At 40.0% G+C, this 14,284-nt stretch overlaps 1 protein-coding gene across 5 annotated transcripts in view; it reads left to right on the forward strand.

Moving 5' to 3' along the window:
• Positions 1 to 14,284, forward strand: part of PLCE1 (phospholipase C epsilon 1) — a 127,673-nt gene that overhangs the window by 23,679 nt on the left and 89,710 nt on the right. For all 5 annotated transcript variants that reach the window (XM_083443655.1, XM_083443654.1, XM_083443651.1 and 2 more), the window contains exon 2: positions 4,313 to 5,812. In XM_083443655.1, the coding sequence (XP_083299781.1) occupies positions 4,859 to 5,812 (954 nt within the window). In that variant the 5' untranslated portion in view covers positions 4,313 to 4,858. The remainder of the gene's footprint in view (positions 1 to 4,312; positions 5,813 to 14,284) is intronic.

Below are 14,284 nucleotides of genomic sequence, written 5' to 3' on the forward strand. Positions count from 1 at the left end.
ACTTTATAGCCTATCATTCCTTAACACGAGCCAGCTGATAGCCCCCCACCCTCCAGCTCCAGTTCTATTTTGGGGGTCAGAGTTTCCCTGCTGTTGCTCTCTATTATATTATCTACACACTTTGAAATCAATGGAAGACGTTGAGGATATTAACATCCTTCAGCAAAGACACCTAGAATGTAGTGCTTAGGTATAATAAGACCCAAAGTTCAGGTCAGGAGATCAGGTGAATGCTTGTCTATAAACAGGTATGTGTTCAAGGGCCAGCAGAATGCCAGTGTAGATGGCCCCCCTCTTATTTCAGCTGGGAGAGCGTTCTGCAACATTGATGTCACCAGCGCAAAAGCCACAAACCAATAAGCATTCAGCCATGGCAAAACTGCATAGGTTTCATTTGTAGTTCTTAATGCCATTACTGGGCAATGGAAAGGAAGTTGTTTTCTTTTTTGGGTTGACAGAGAATGGCTCGCCTAAGGCCAGCGAGTTAGTTTATACATGGCAATCGTATGTATGTTTACATACAAGTAAGCTCCAATGTAGTAAATGGGACTCACAATCTAAACTTGAAATCTAAACCTCTAAGTAAGCAAAACAAAACAACTCGCCACCACTCCATCATTGATGGGATGTTTGTGTCAATTGTGTTGACAACCGTAGTCTAGTTCTGCCCAGTAAACGTGCTGGTCAGGTTATGTGACCTGGTTGTTTCACACATTGATGCATGGAGAGCTTCTTTTAAAGTACAGTAAGTTGGGCAACAAGCTTTCCAAGCTGTAGCTATCCCCACTTCCCCCATCCTGAGAAAAGTGTCATCATATTCACAGCTGCTACACCCCAGCACTGGCGTAATCTTACTCCAATAAGTTTCCTGTTTTCCCCTTCTTTCAAACAGCACTTGCAGCACATGCCACCCCAAAAGCACTTTGCTTGATTTATGTTGATTTATTTGCACCCTTAATCCAATTCAATTTTAGAAATGCCATACTGAATATTACTCTAGATATTTTAAATTCACCTTATGGCTGTATGTTATTTAAAATTCAACAACAATGCTTCAACAAATAAAATTTGCATGGTAAAGAGTAACATTTTGTGACCATGAATACTGACAATTTGCCATGATGTTTCATTTTATATTGTTTCTGCTGTTTGACCTCTGATCTAATGTGATTTATCCGTGCTGAATCTGTTTCCTCTCAGTCTTATTTTGCTTTGCTGATGGCATGGAACACGTTACATTTCTCTGATGTATCAAAATTTACTGGATTAGTGATGGTATTAATGAAAGTAACCTTTGCCTGCACATTGCCTCACATTCATCTCCCATGTACTAACTGGATATTGTGCTTTCAGCTCTAAACAAATCCAGATTATATTTTCAGAATCTTTCATTGTGAAATCATGGGGCTTGATTCAGGCCATGGTGGGTGCAGTACTTGCATAAGGCATAACAGAGCCAGTTCTCCCTTACATCCTTTGTGAGCAGATATTCAGTGCACCTGACGTTTAGGTGTGATGGCAAGTCTCCACGCTTTGTATTTGTTGCATGAGCAGAGGTGGCTGATTCCTCACAGTGGCTTGGTGTCCACATTGTAGGGGAAGAAAGGGAGCTTTGTTATACATACCCTGGACTGATCCCTCTGCATGTAGTTACTGTAGTGGACTGGACTGAGTCCTTGGGAATGTTAGTAGCAGTAAAATAGATGTTGATATCCATGTGAAAGAGACAGACAGAGGCATGTCCATGTCTATATCAAAAGGGTTGTTATGTAGCTCCAAGTTCCATTAGTGTAAACCTCCTTTTTGTGCTTTTGACAGTTATAATATAAATAGTTTAAAATGTTAATAATGTTTTAAAAAAAGAAAATCATGATTCTAACATAAAATCAGGATTCTAACTGATAGTGATTAGGACTGCAGAGGCAGAGTACGGTATTTAATTGAGATTAATTAACACAAGCTATGATATATGTGAGGGACGCGGGTGGTGCTGTGGTCTAAACCACTAAGCCTAGGGCTTGCCGATCGGAAGGTCGGTGGTTCAAATCCCTACAACGGGGTGAGCTCCCATTGCTCGGTCCCAGCTAGCAAACCTGCCAACCTAGCAGTTTGAAAGCATGTCAAAGTACAAGTAGATAAATAGGTACCGCTCCGACGGGAAGGTAAACGGCTTTTCCGTGTGCTGCTCTGGTTTTGCCAGAAGCGGCTTTGTCATGCTGGCTACATGACCCGGAAAAACTGTCTGCGGACAAACACCGGCTCCCTTGGCCAGTAAAGTGAGATGAGCGCCGCAACCCCAGAGTCATTCGCAACTGGACTTAACTGTCACAGGTCCTTTTACCTTTTATGATATATGTGTAGCAAAACATTCCATTTATGTTGGTAGAGCTCTGTATGTGTACTAAATGCAGACCAGATTCTCCTAACCTCTATGTCTGTTCAATATAATACTTATTTGATTTGGTTCATGGTTTCACCTCTCTAGTGATTACCATGATCCGGGGGGTGGGGGGGAATCAAACCAATGCATTAATTTGGTAGAATATCATTGTTGCTTTGCACATAAAAAGCTGGCTTGATTACCGTAAATAAACAAAGTAATAGAGTCAGAGAGCATCTGGTTTTCCTCTTGTTTCTCATTACAATCTGACACAAACTCTTCTAGTCTGTTGACAAAACTAGATTTAGCTTCTATGGTTGCTGTTTACAAAGCAAACATTCATGCCCCACCCTGGTTTTATATTGATCTTTAGGCAAGTGATCAATTTGATCCAGTCTTCTGTCCATACCTGGTAGTGTTTGCTCTCTGCTTTGCATTCCAGCCCTTAAAATAACAACCTCTGTCCAAGTATGAGAGCTTGAGGCAGCTGAGAAGTGGCCAGGGTCTGGTCTGAGTTAAATCCAAGCAGACAGCAAGTAAGAAAAGGATCTTTGATAGCTCCATGAGAGGACAGTGCCGGCCGAAGCATTCTCTTCCTGGGGCAGCTACAATAAATGTGTCTGAAGGCCTTGGAGGAGCTGGCTGGATGGCTAAAGGACTCTCACCTTATTTTGTAGTCGTAGGCTTCTGTGAATTGTTTGATAGAAGTAATGACAAAGTTTAATCTGCCATGAGTCCTGCAGTGCTGTCAGGATTGGGATTGGACTGGCAGGCTTTGATGCAAAAGGAAAAGGATGAAACAGAGCAGGACCCTGAATGGTGGAAACTTGAGTTGGAGGAGGGGATAATCTCATCTGTTCAACCCAAGTTCAGCCACTTTCGAAGGGGCAGCAGGGATTCTGGGTCTGCCCTCGCAGCTTTCCTGTGGAGTGGAGAGCCATTGGGAAGGATGTTGCTGGACTGCAACTCCCACCATGCCTAAGTGTTGGCCATGCTGTCTGGACCTGATATGAACAACACTTGAAGGTACAAAGGCTAACCACTTCTGGTTTAGATGGTGAAAGATGTTGCTTTTTAATCCAAATGTCCCATCTGCTGGCAGAGTTTTGGATAATGCTGTTTTAATTCCCATTTTGTTTGCTCCACACTTGTCTCAGAAATATATTGTAGAGAGGGGTTTCCTAAAATGGAAACCTTTGAGGGGAGGGAGATACAATTGGTGGAAAGTTGAAGGTCTTGGCTACCTTGTGGGACTGCAAATTTAAAAAAAGGTAAAGGACCCCTGACAGTTAAGTCCAGTCGCAGACGACTCTGGGGTTGCGGCACTCATCTCACTTTCAGGCTGAGGGAGCCGGCGTTTGTCTGCAGACAGTTTTTCTGGGTCATGTGGCCAGCATGACTAAGCCGCTTCTGGCTCAATGGAACACCAACACCAGAGCAGTGCACAGAAACACTGTTTACCTTCCCGCCGGAGCGGTACCTATTTATCTACTTGCACTTTTCAGTGTGCTAGGTTGGCAGAAGCTGGGGCCGAGCAATGGGAGCTCACTCCGTCATGGGGATTCGAACCGCCGACCTTCTGATCAGCAAGCCCAAGAGGCTCAGTGGTTTAGACCACAGCGCCACCCGCGTCCCTCCCTGCAAATTTAGCTGCAAATAAATGGATGGGATGGTGCCTGATCAGATTCTGTCTGAAGAGGTAAGGTTGGGGTGGTAGATTGCATGTCTGTTTATCCCACATATTCTGAATCTCTCAAAGGGAGCTTGGAGGGAAAACTTCAGCTATAAACAAAAGCACAATGGAAGGTATTCTTAAGGATGCTCTGCAGTTCCATTAAGCATCTGTTAATACACTTCATACTCTTTCGTTATGGATATGCAGGTTACACCTGGCACTGTGTATTAAATATGGTTTTGTTTTTTGTTTTGCAGGCTACTGATTAACTGGAAGTTCCATGGCCTAAGGAACAATTAATTACATCTCCCCAACTTACTCTTCCAAGGCATATAGCAAGAAACAAGGTGGGGTATAGGTATATCCTATGATGGAAGTGTTTGCTGTGAGAGAAGAAAACTGTGCTATTACAAACAAATACTCAAGCTTTATGTGGCAATCCACCATAAACAGCATTCTGAAGGCCATTAATAATACAGCTGTGTTGTATGCTGTAAGTCTGCTGTGAAGATAGAGCAGTGTTTTGCTTTTTTTCCCAGTGCTATGATGTAATTAATGGTATTTGAGGGAAAGCAGGGTAGTGTCTGAGGCCTGTGTTTCAAGATGCTCTCTGAAGAGAGACAGCAGTGTCTGCATTTGGTCTTTGGCAGAGTTTTCAGTCCACCGGAAAGGAAATGGCGATAAAGATAAAGCACCCTAGATACCAGATATGAAAGTACAAAGAAATTGGATGCGCACAACTCTCTCTTCCAAAAACGTGAAGAAAAGCTGTTCAGTGTTTTTATTTACCACATGAGAAAGAAATGACTGATAGCAGAAAACCCTGGGAGAGAGGCATATGTATCCCTGCTTCTGTGGAGTTTCTTAACATTAATTATGACATTATACAGAAAAGCTACAAAAACAACACTATACATAACCACTTATATAAAGCATGTGACTCTTTTGCAAATAAAGACAAATGTTTAGAAACTGGAATTCCTTCTTCACTGGAAAGAACTGTGTATGCTGAAATTCAGTTACAAATGGATGGATCTCAAGTTGAGTTGAAGCCACTAAGAAGCCAGCCCTCAGTAAATAAAAATGAAAATGAAACTGAGAGTGCTGATTTCAAGTATGTCAAAGAGAGAAAGAACATCTCAAAAGGTTTGTGTACCTTGCACAACAGCTTCATTTGGAACGAATGCTTACAGCCAGTACAGGCTTATAATGATTGCACCAATAATTCTGCAGCTTGCACTTGTAAAACAGTGGAACTACCAGCTACCTGTGGGAGTAGAACTGGACAACAGTTGTGTGATTCCTATGGCACTACAGTGGATAACTATTTATATTTGGAAAGAACAACCCCAAGACTCAACATGGCATGCTCAGGTCACAATTTTTCTAGCGGTAATAGTACTGGAAGACTGCCTTCAAAGCCCAGTTTGAGCCATTATCAAAACTGCAACGAAGGCCACGGAGAAGAAATGGATGAAGATTCTTCTCGTACTAAGAAAGAGCGCTCCACTTTATTAGTCAGAAGATTTTGCAAAAATGATAAGGAGGTTAAGAAATCGGTCTATACTGGAACAAGAGCTATTGTTAAAACTTTACCGTCGGGGCACATAGGAGCTGTCGCTTGGAGTTGTCTTGACCGGAAGAGAAGCCACGATGAATTAAGGCACTCTAGGATTATATCAGAAGAATTAATTGCCTTTCAGATTTCAGTGAGCCAAGCATTAAGTTCTTGCCTTCTGCAGTCCATATGGCATGGGGTAAGTGTCTTTTTATAACTTTCAGATGCCTTTCTAAACTTAGTGCTTGAGCGAGAGCAGCTGGTTGGGTGCTTCTGTAGAGCCATCTTCATGATGATGCTGTTGCTTCTGTGTACCTGGACAGTGCCAGGAGTGGGTCAGAGTTCTGGTGAGACTGGAGTTGGAAGGGGGCACCAGTGGAACCAATGTGGCACTTCTGCCAGGGTACCCATGCAGCCCTCCCCCTCCCCACCACTATCCAGGCTTCCTCCTCCTGACAGGTGTTAGGAGGGGAGCTTTGCAGCAGCCTGTCACACCTGTGCTTGAGATATTCAAGGCTGAAAAATTACATTAAGTTTAATGATCTAGTTTGCCTCTAAATTAAAACAAGAAATTACAATCCATCTCTATCCGTTCTTTTAAAATAAATGTGGCAAGAGCTTTAATATTTAAAAATTGATTTTCTTTTTTGTATGTGTGGATAAAGTATATATTGCTATCAAAGAGTTGACGGCGCTTAAGTGTGTGGTGCATGTTGTTGGTTTTTAACTATCTCTACTATTCTCAGCAACAAACCACAACTTCACATTATGGTTTGTTGGCAGTAAACATGCCATAGTTAAGCTGAAGGCAGCCTTTACATACAATGCTAAGCCATGGTTTAATAAACCATAGCTTAATAAACCATTGTTTAGAATTGTGTGTGAACCAGGCTATGAGAACAGAATGCTGGACTAAACAGGACTTTGGTCAGATTCATCTAGGCTCTTCCTGGGCTCTTATTTGCTTCTTCTGTCTTCTTGAGACCGAGAAGAAGACTAAATTATTATTGTCTTACTTTATGTGCATTAATATATGAGGGACTGATTTGGTGAGAACTTGCCTTGAGACAAATGAGAGATTTTATGGGCATTAGCTCTTCCAGTTACGTAGTTCTGTGAAAGTACATTTATCTGTATGTTAATTCTGGTTCCGGCACATTTTCATTATAGGAAAATACTTCATTTTCAAATCTTGTTATAAACCATGTTTGTGACCAGATTCAAACAGATTACTTTTATGCCTTTAAAAAATGATTAAAAAATGCATGCTTTAAAAAAATCTTTATTTCTTAGCGGCTCAACACATTGACATCAAAATTTAGCTTTAGTAATTCAGTACTTGGAGGCAATGTCATATGCAGTAGCATTGATATAATCTTTCTACATGGGCAGGGGAAGTGCATTCTAATAGTTGTAAAATGCAGAGCAAGCTTATTTTGCCACAAATGCAAATGTTAGTTAACACACATGGCAGCTGCCCTATTTGTGTACACATGGTTTTTCCTCTATTGAGATGATGGCAGTCAAAAGGCTAGTCTGATATTCTGCTATTGCTGATATGGTTTTTATGATGCTATTTCGGTTTGGTTAATTTTAGTTGTGGTTTATGTTTTTTCTCATTAAGACAGCTTGCATTTTAATTAGAAAGGTAGGTTATTATCATTGAAAGACAGAAAAAGAATAAAGCTTCTGAGAGAGTTAACCCAAAGGTTAAAAGATGAAAATATTCAAGCTATTACCTTGGTGTGAAGAAAGACCACAGACTGCCTGACTGACTAATCAACTCTTAAACAATCTTTTTCTGCTCTCCTACTTAGCCTGTCTTACAAGCCTCACTTGCTTAGTATTTCAGGTTGTATATGTGGTATATTTTAAAAACTGGCTTGGCTTGTAGTTGTGCTTTCAACTCCTTTTCACTCAAAACGCCTTTCCTTCAAGCACAGACCCCTGACACCAACACTGGGCACTCTGGGGATGTTTCTTTGGCAGAAATAATTATTTATGGTATGGTAACTATTTAAGAACTTCCCATATGGTATGCTGAATTGACTTGCACAATACTGTACACTACTCAGCTACAGCTTGCGGTTAGTGGGAAAAGAGCTTAACCAGAGTTAAAATTGTAATTATAATTATTTATTAAATTTATATACTGCCCTGTACCCAGAGGTCTCAGGGTGGTTCACAGAATAAAATAAAAAATATAAAACCACAAAATGCATAGTCAAAATAACAACAACCCAATAACCACCCCCGAAACCACCCCACATTTTAAAGGGCAATATTAAAAGTTGACCTTTCCATCCCCTCCCCTTTTCCACCTTCTTGTATGTGGTATGACCAGTGCTTTTTTTCTAGAAAAATAGATGCCAGTACTCACCATGTAATTGTTACAGTAAGTGCCACACTCTTTATCAGCAACAAAAAGAGGTGCTGGTACTGCATACTCTTGAGTACCCCATGGAAAAAAGCACTGGGTATGACTACATACACTGATATAGTTTCAAGTGCTATATGAATAAAATCTTAATTGTCATAATATGTAGTCAAATGATTCCTGTGTATATATAAAATATCCATATGCTAGCATTAATATATCATGTGTCCTATCTATCTAGCTTGTCTGTCTGTCTGTCTATCTATAATATAAAATCTCTTTTAAAAAATTAAGTGTTTTTTGATGGTGAGATTTTGTTGCTCTGAAGCTCTGCCGTAATGAGTTTAACATCCATATTAGGAGTTAAAGGCCATACTCCTCTGACTTGTTCTAAGCTCCATCAAGTTGCCAAAAGCAGTGTTAGAAGAGTGCCAGACTTAGCAGAGATTTAAAGGAAATTCCACATGATTGTGACTCAGTGAATCCAAGGCAGGGAAGTATGGTGGGTGGGTGGGTCGGTGGAACGCCCTCATCAATGTCCAAACCCCATCAGTTTAATTCAGCAGCATGGAATTGATTTTGCCAGCTGCTTTCAAAAACTATTAAATGAGCAAGTTATAAATAAATAAATAAAACAAGGTAGCCATTGAAACACCCGATAAAAGAGGGCAGTCTTCTTTAAAGTATGCAAAGTGGCAGGGTGGCAGAAACCTTCCTTTTCATTACTGTTATTTAAAAGAGAGAATAATGGAATAAAACACAGGGGTTAGAAACAATTTATTCCAGTCACAGGTTGCAAAGGGAGTTGCAGATGTGGGAATCATCCAAATGCCTTAATCAGTGACCAAACTTTGAAGGCCATCACAGTTTGGTTTCTTTTTCAGCTTGCTGCTCAGCGATGCCTGTCGCATTTATTTTTTATTTTTTTATCCAAATTTATATGCCACTTGATTGTAGTAAAACCTCTAAGCGGGTCATGCTCTGCTATTGCAGTGATACAATTGGTCTGTAATAAACTAAAACATAGAACAGGGTTGTAGCATGGCTATCTCTTAAGTTTAACCAGCTAATTCATCGTTCTTTCTTATAGTATTTCAGTTAGCTGTGTGTACACTCAGTGGAACATAGAGCTTCCTTAAGCAGGAGTGGCTAATCATTTTTGAGCTGAGTGCTGTCTTGCTTCAACTCTCCAAGGGCCATGTGATAAAGTGGGTGTGGCCAAGTTGGGGTAGTGGGCATGGCCAAAGCGGGAAATTTAATACCTTTCCTGCAACTGCCACAAAGTATATTTATACCAGATGGGTGGGGTATAAATAATAATAATAATAATAATAAGTTTACTTCTTCCTCCTTCTTTATATTGATTTCACTTCTTTATCCCAAATCATTGTGCTCAGTTAACTCCCCCAATTCATTTCATTCAATCAATCCACAAATGAATCCCTCCCTTCATTAAGCCCTATAGTATTTTTAACTATTTCCCCATATGAATTTCTTCAAAGACCTTCAGAGTTCCTTTCTTCCCACCCAAAACATCTTCAAATGCATTCAGTTTTCTCACCAATAGGTGTTGATAACTTCATTACCTCAATCCATTTCACTGTAGCTGCATGGTTTCTTCGCATTTGATGATTTAGATGATCTTCAGAATCAGGATGTAAGGTAAAGGTAAAGGGACCCCTGACAATTAGCTCCAGTCGTGACCGACTCTGGGGTTGCGGCACTCATCTTGCTTTATTGGCCGAGGGAGCCGGCGTATAGCTTACGGGTCATGTGGCCAGCATGACTAAGCCACTTCTGGTGAAACCAGAGCAGCACACGGAAACACCGTTTACCTTCCCGCCGGAGTGGTACCTATTTATCTACTTGCACTCTGACGTGCTTTCAAACTGCTAGGTTGGCAGGAGCAGGAACCGAGCAACGGGGGCTCACCCCATCACAGGGATTCGAACCGCGGCCTTCTGATTGGCAAGTCCTAGGCTCTGTGGTTTAACCCACGGCACTACCCGCGTCCCTCCCTACAACCTTACTGGGGCCTAATTAAGTGCTTTTTTACAGGTTATTTGCAGGCCCAGAAAGTGTCAAACAGCATCAGGTAGCAGAGACCTCCATCATCTCAAAGTGCAGCTTGGGAGGGGATGTGCTCAGTTGTTGCGCCAAGGACTCTGATTCATATGATTTGTAAGTCACCACACGTAGGGGAAAGGGAGCCCTTGACACACATCCCTCCAGTCTGTCTGGAGGTAAGCCTCTCCCATCATCCTCTGATTCTGAGGATGACTCCCCTATAGCTTCTCCTGTCCCACAGCCATGCAGCAGCATGGTGACTACCAAATCTGCTATGGACCATTTAAGGATGGTTGTCTAGGAGCTGCCCAGGGTCCTGATTTGCCTTGCTTTCCATGACTCAGGTAACTACTGTCACTTCCCCATCAGAGCAGATCATATGGAATTTTTTAAGGTGGGGGGAGAATACCTGATCTATTTCTATTTTTAGGGAACTTTTGATATCTATGCTACTAATTACTTATGTGGATTTAATTTTAGAGAAAATGTGCTATTATTGGTACAGTAGTACTATAACATAACAGTTGTAACAATATGTTAAAGGTAAGTAAACATTTATCAGCTTTAGAGATTGACCCATAAGTAGTAGCAGTTGCCAGGACATTAGCATGTTCACCTCTACATAGCTCCAGCCTTATTTCAGATATTGTGATATATCAAAATACTGTGATGTTTAACTGGTGATAGCCCAGCCCTACTGTCTAGCCAATGAGGTAAAATTGTCTAATGGGTAAAACCTAAAAGCTGTATGTTGTATGACTCCTATTAAATCTTTTCATTTGAAAGTGAGATGGATGTACCCTCTGGTGGAGAAAAATATTACTACAGATCCCTTGCTATACTGGGATAATAAACATCTTGTTTTCATAGCATTGACATTTTCTGATATGCTGTGGTCTTGGTAGATTTAGAGAGAGATTTTATTTTCAGAAGTATGTGGATTGTGAAAAGAGATTGTAAAACAAAGTCATTGTGTTTGTAAGTGCAGCATGTGACTAATTGTTCTGCATAACATTTTATGTTTTTTACAAACACCGGGTATTAGACTTTTGTTTAATTTGGTATTTGATGGCTGAGGACTTCAGATTGCAGCCTCATTTATCCTAAGATTTTCCTAATCTTTTGCATATTAAAAATGGTGAGTTATATTAAAAATATTCCTGAGAGATAGCTGTGTTGATGTTTGCTGCAAGTGACTTAACACAGCACAAAATATGTGAGACAAGTACACTTGAATTTAACAACAACAAAAATTTACACGTATGGACCTTGTACAATAACTATTTTCTGAATTTTGGTCAAATAAATATGGTATGGACTACTTCTGAACTTTGTCCTATTCTCAAAACAAATGCAGCATCAGCTAATCACAAGACAAAGGTTAATAAAAGGATACAAACGTATGAGGCAAAATCTTGCCTTTGATACCTGCTTCTAAAAACTAAAAATTATAACCACATGAAATGTTTCATATTTTTTGAAGAAGTGGAAGCTGTAAAACTCAAAAGTTGCAGTAAGTAAGCATACTACTAAATGCCTTTTCTCTTAATGGCTGAACAGTTGTGACCCACAATATTCTGTTATTAAAGATATAATCAGTAATCTTTTTGGCTAAAAAAAATTAGGTGCTAGTACTCATATCTTGATAAAAATGATATGGGTGCCATATCAGCTCAAACTGGTTGTCATAGGCAGCAATCAATCAATCAATAGGTGACAATACTCTTTGCTGGTGAGTACTGTAACAAAAAAAAAGCACAGTGGGCATAATAAGAGCTCGCTTTATTATTATTATTATTATTATTATTATTATTATTATTATTATTACTTGTAGCTTCCGAAAAGAAGCTAGAGTTAGGCTGTTGCCTAATCCTCCAGTTCTCTACACTGAATTACATTTCTGTTTCTATGCTCTTTGCCTGGTTATTTGAGGAAACAACTTCTACTAGAATGTAACTAGCGAGCCAAAAGAGAATAGTGACATTTTCTTAGGATCCCATAGTGACACAAACCCTTGTCCAGATTTAACAAAAGTGGCTTAAATTATAAAACTAAGTTTGAGATAATATAAAAATACTTAACAAACAATGAACGCCATATACACAGTATGTATGTTACACAGGTATTTCCTTCTCTCTGTGTGGATACCTGAATATTCTCCTTAAAGGTTATGAACCAATATTCAAATACCTCTTCAGTTTAGGGGATTTTTATTAGTATTTTGAAAATAGCTGACTGCAGTTGTGGCTGCAGTATTGGAATCCTCAGTTACACTTTTTTTTGCTTTCTTTTAGCAATACTCTTTAGCAATATACACTTCTTATGGTTTTTGTTCTCGGTCTTGGGTTGTTGAAATTTCAATTTCTGGCCAGCAGGTGGAGACTGAATAAAACTTTCAGCATTTCTTTTGTAGCTGGCTTTATTCTGAGCAAGGGAAGCAAACCTCAAACAACCCAAGCGTTTTCAAAGATATGATAATGAAAATAAAACAGTCTTGCTTAATCCCACTGCCAGAAATGCACTTTTGCCCAGGTTTCTGGCAATGCCAACACCGTCATCACTCCCTTACTCACTCACCCAGCTTCCCAGTCTACCCTCACTGGCAGCAGTTAATTAATGATTTCAGACCGAGGTCTTTCGTTGGCCTTGGCTTAGATCCTTTTAAAAGTGGAGAAGCTAAGCGTTGAAAGTTCTGTATTCAAAGCATGGTAGGGCTGCCATTTCCCAGACATTACAGGGATTTCAAAGGCAGAATTGACATCCGGCCGGGGGGGGGGGGTGTTTCCAAAATGTGACACTTTGTCCTGGATCTTAAAATTGAAAAACTGTGGGAGTTTTTGTAAAAACAACAACAACTAGTTTTTACTTTTTGAAATACAGTGGTACCTTGGTTCATGAACTTAATCCATTCTGGAAGTCTGTTCAAGTCCTGAAACCATTCGAAAACCAAGGTACGGCTTCCGATTGGCTGCAGAAGCCTCCTGTACTCAAGCTACGTCGGATGTTTGGCTTCCGAAAAATGTTCGCAAACCAGAACACTTACTTCCGGGTTTGTGGAGTTCAGAAGTCGATTTGTTCGTAAATTAAGCTGTTTGAGAATCCAGGTTCCACCAACCCTAAGATATGGCTCCAGCTTTCTATGCATCTGCAAGTTTCTTTAAATCACTTTAAATCTTTCCGAGGCTGGAGAGAGGGAAAGCACACAGTGTAGTTTTACAAGTGTTTCTAAACCGTCAATATTTTATTTATTTGATGCAATATTAGCCTCATATTTTTTAATGCCAAAGCCTGCTCAAGGCAGTCTGAATAATAAATGATAAAATGGCACAATACAGCCAAAACACAGTTTTAAAAATCTCAACAATAGTAGCAGCAATACTAAAACTAGACTGTAAAACACAACAGCAGATGAAACAACAGCAGCCTTGCTGTCTCTGCTGCTTCTGTTCTTCGTTGCTCTAGCTTTCAGCAGTCAATCTCATAATGAAAATTATTTGGGTAACTTTTTGTCTTTTGAATGAAAACCTTTCACGTTTGTCTTGCCTGCATCTTGTTGAATGGGGATCTTAATTTGATAAACATTTGATATTTCCCAGATAGTGATTGGGCATCAGACTTTATAAGATGTTTGTTTGCTTGCTTGCTTGCTTGCTTGCTTGCTTGCTTGCTTGCTAAATGTGTTACATTTTGCAAATAATAATAATAATAATATTCTATCCATATGTTTCTTTCACTCTGGTGGCAAGATTTCATTTGTATCCAGTGTTGATGGGAAAGACACAGAGTAATTGGCTACAGTGGCTTCAGGAGATAAAATAATCAATTAGGAGAGTAGAAACCAAGAGAAGCATGGTTTGGAGGACTGTCTGATCTAAGCCAGTATTTTCCCATGAGAGAGGGTTCATGACCTTTGCTTTGCAGTTGAAATAGAAATACCCTTGAAGGTACACCAGTTAGAATCAAAGTGGTTTACGGCAATAAAATCGTTTTTAAAAAATCAAAACTACACACTGGTTAACCATTGTTTATTGGTTAATTTTTTGCATAGGCCGGGTGGAATAGAAAAGTTTTCAGCAAGCACAAAAAAGTTGGCACAGAAGGTGCCTGTTGAATCTCTGTTGGCAGAGTATTCTACAGGACCAAGCTGATGACACTAAAGGCTTGGTTTCTTGTTGTTGTCAAATGAGCCTCACCAACCTGAGCAGCAACAAATGATGTTTCCTGCAG

Source organism: Podarcis tiliguerta, assembly GCF_965153285.1.
Source record: "Podarcis tiliguerta genome assembly, chromosome: 5".
NCBI classification, from domain to species: Eukaryota; Metazoa; Chordata; class Lepidosauria; order Squamata; family Lacertidae; genus Podarcis; species Podarcis tiliguerta.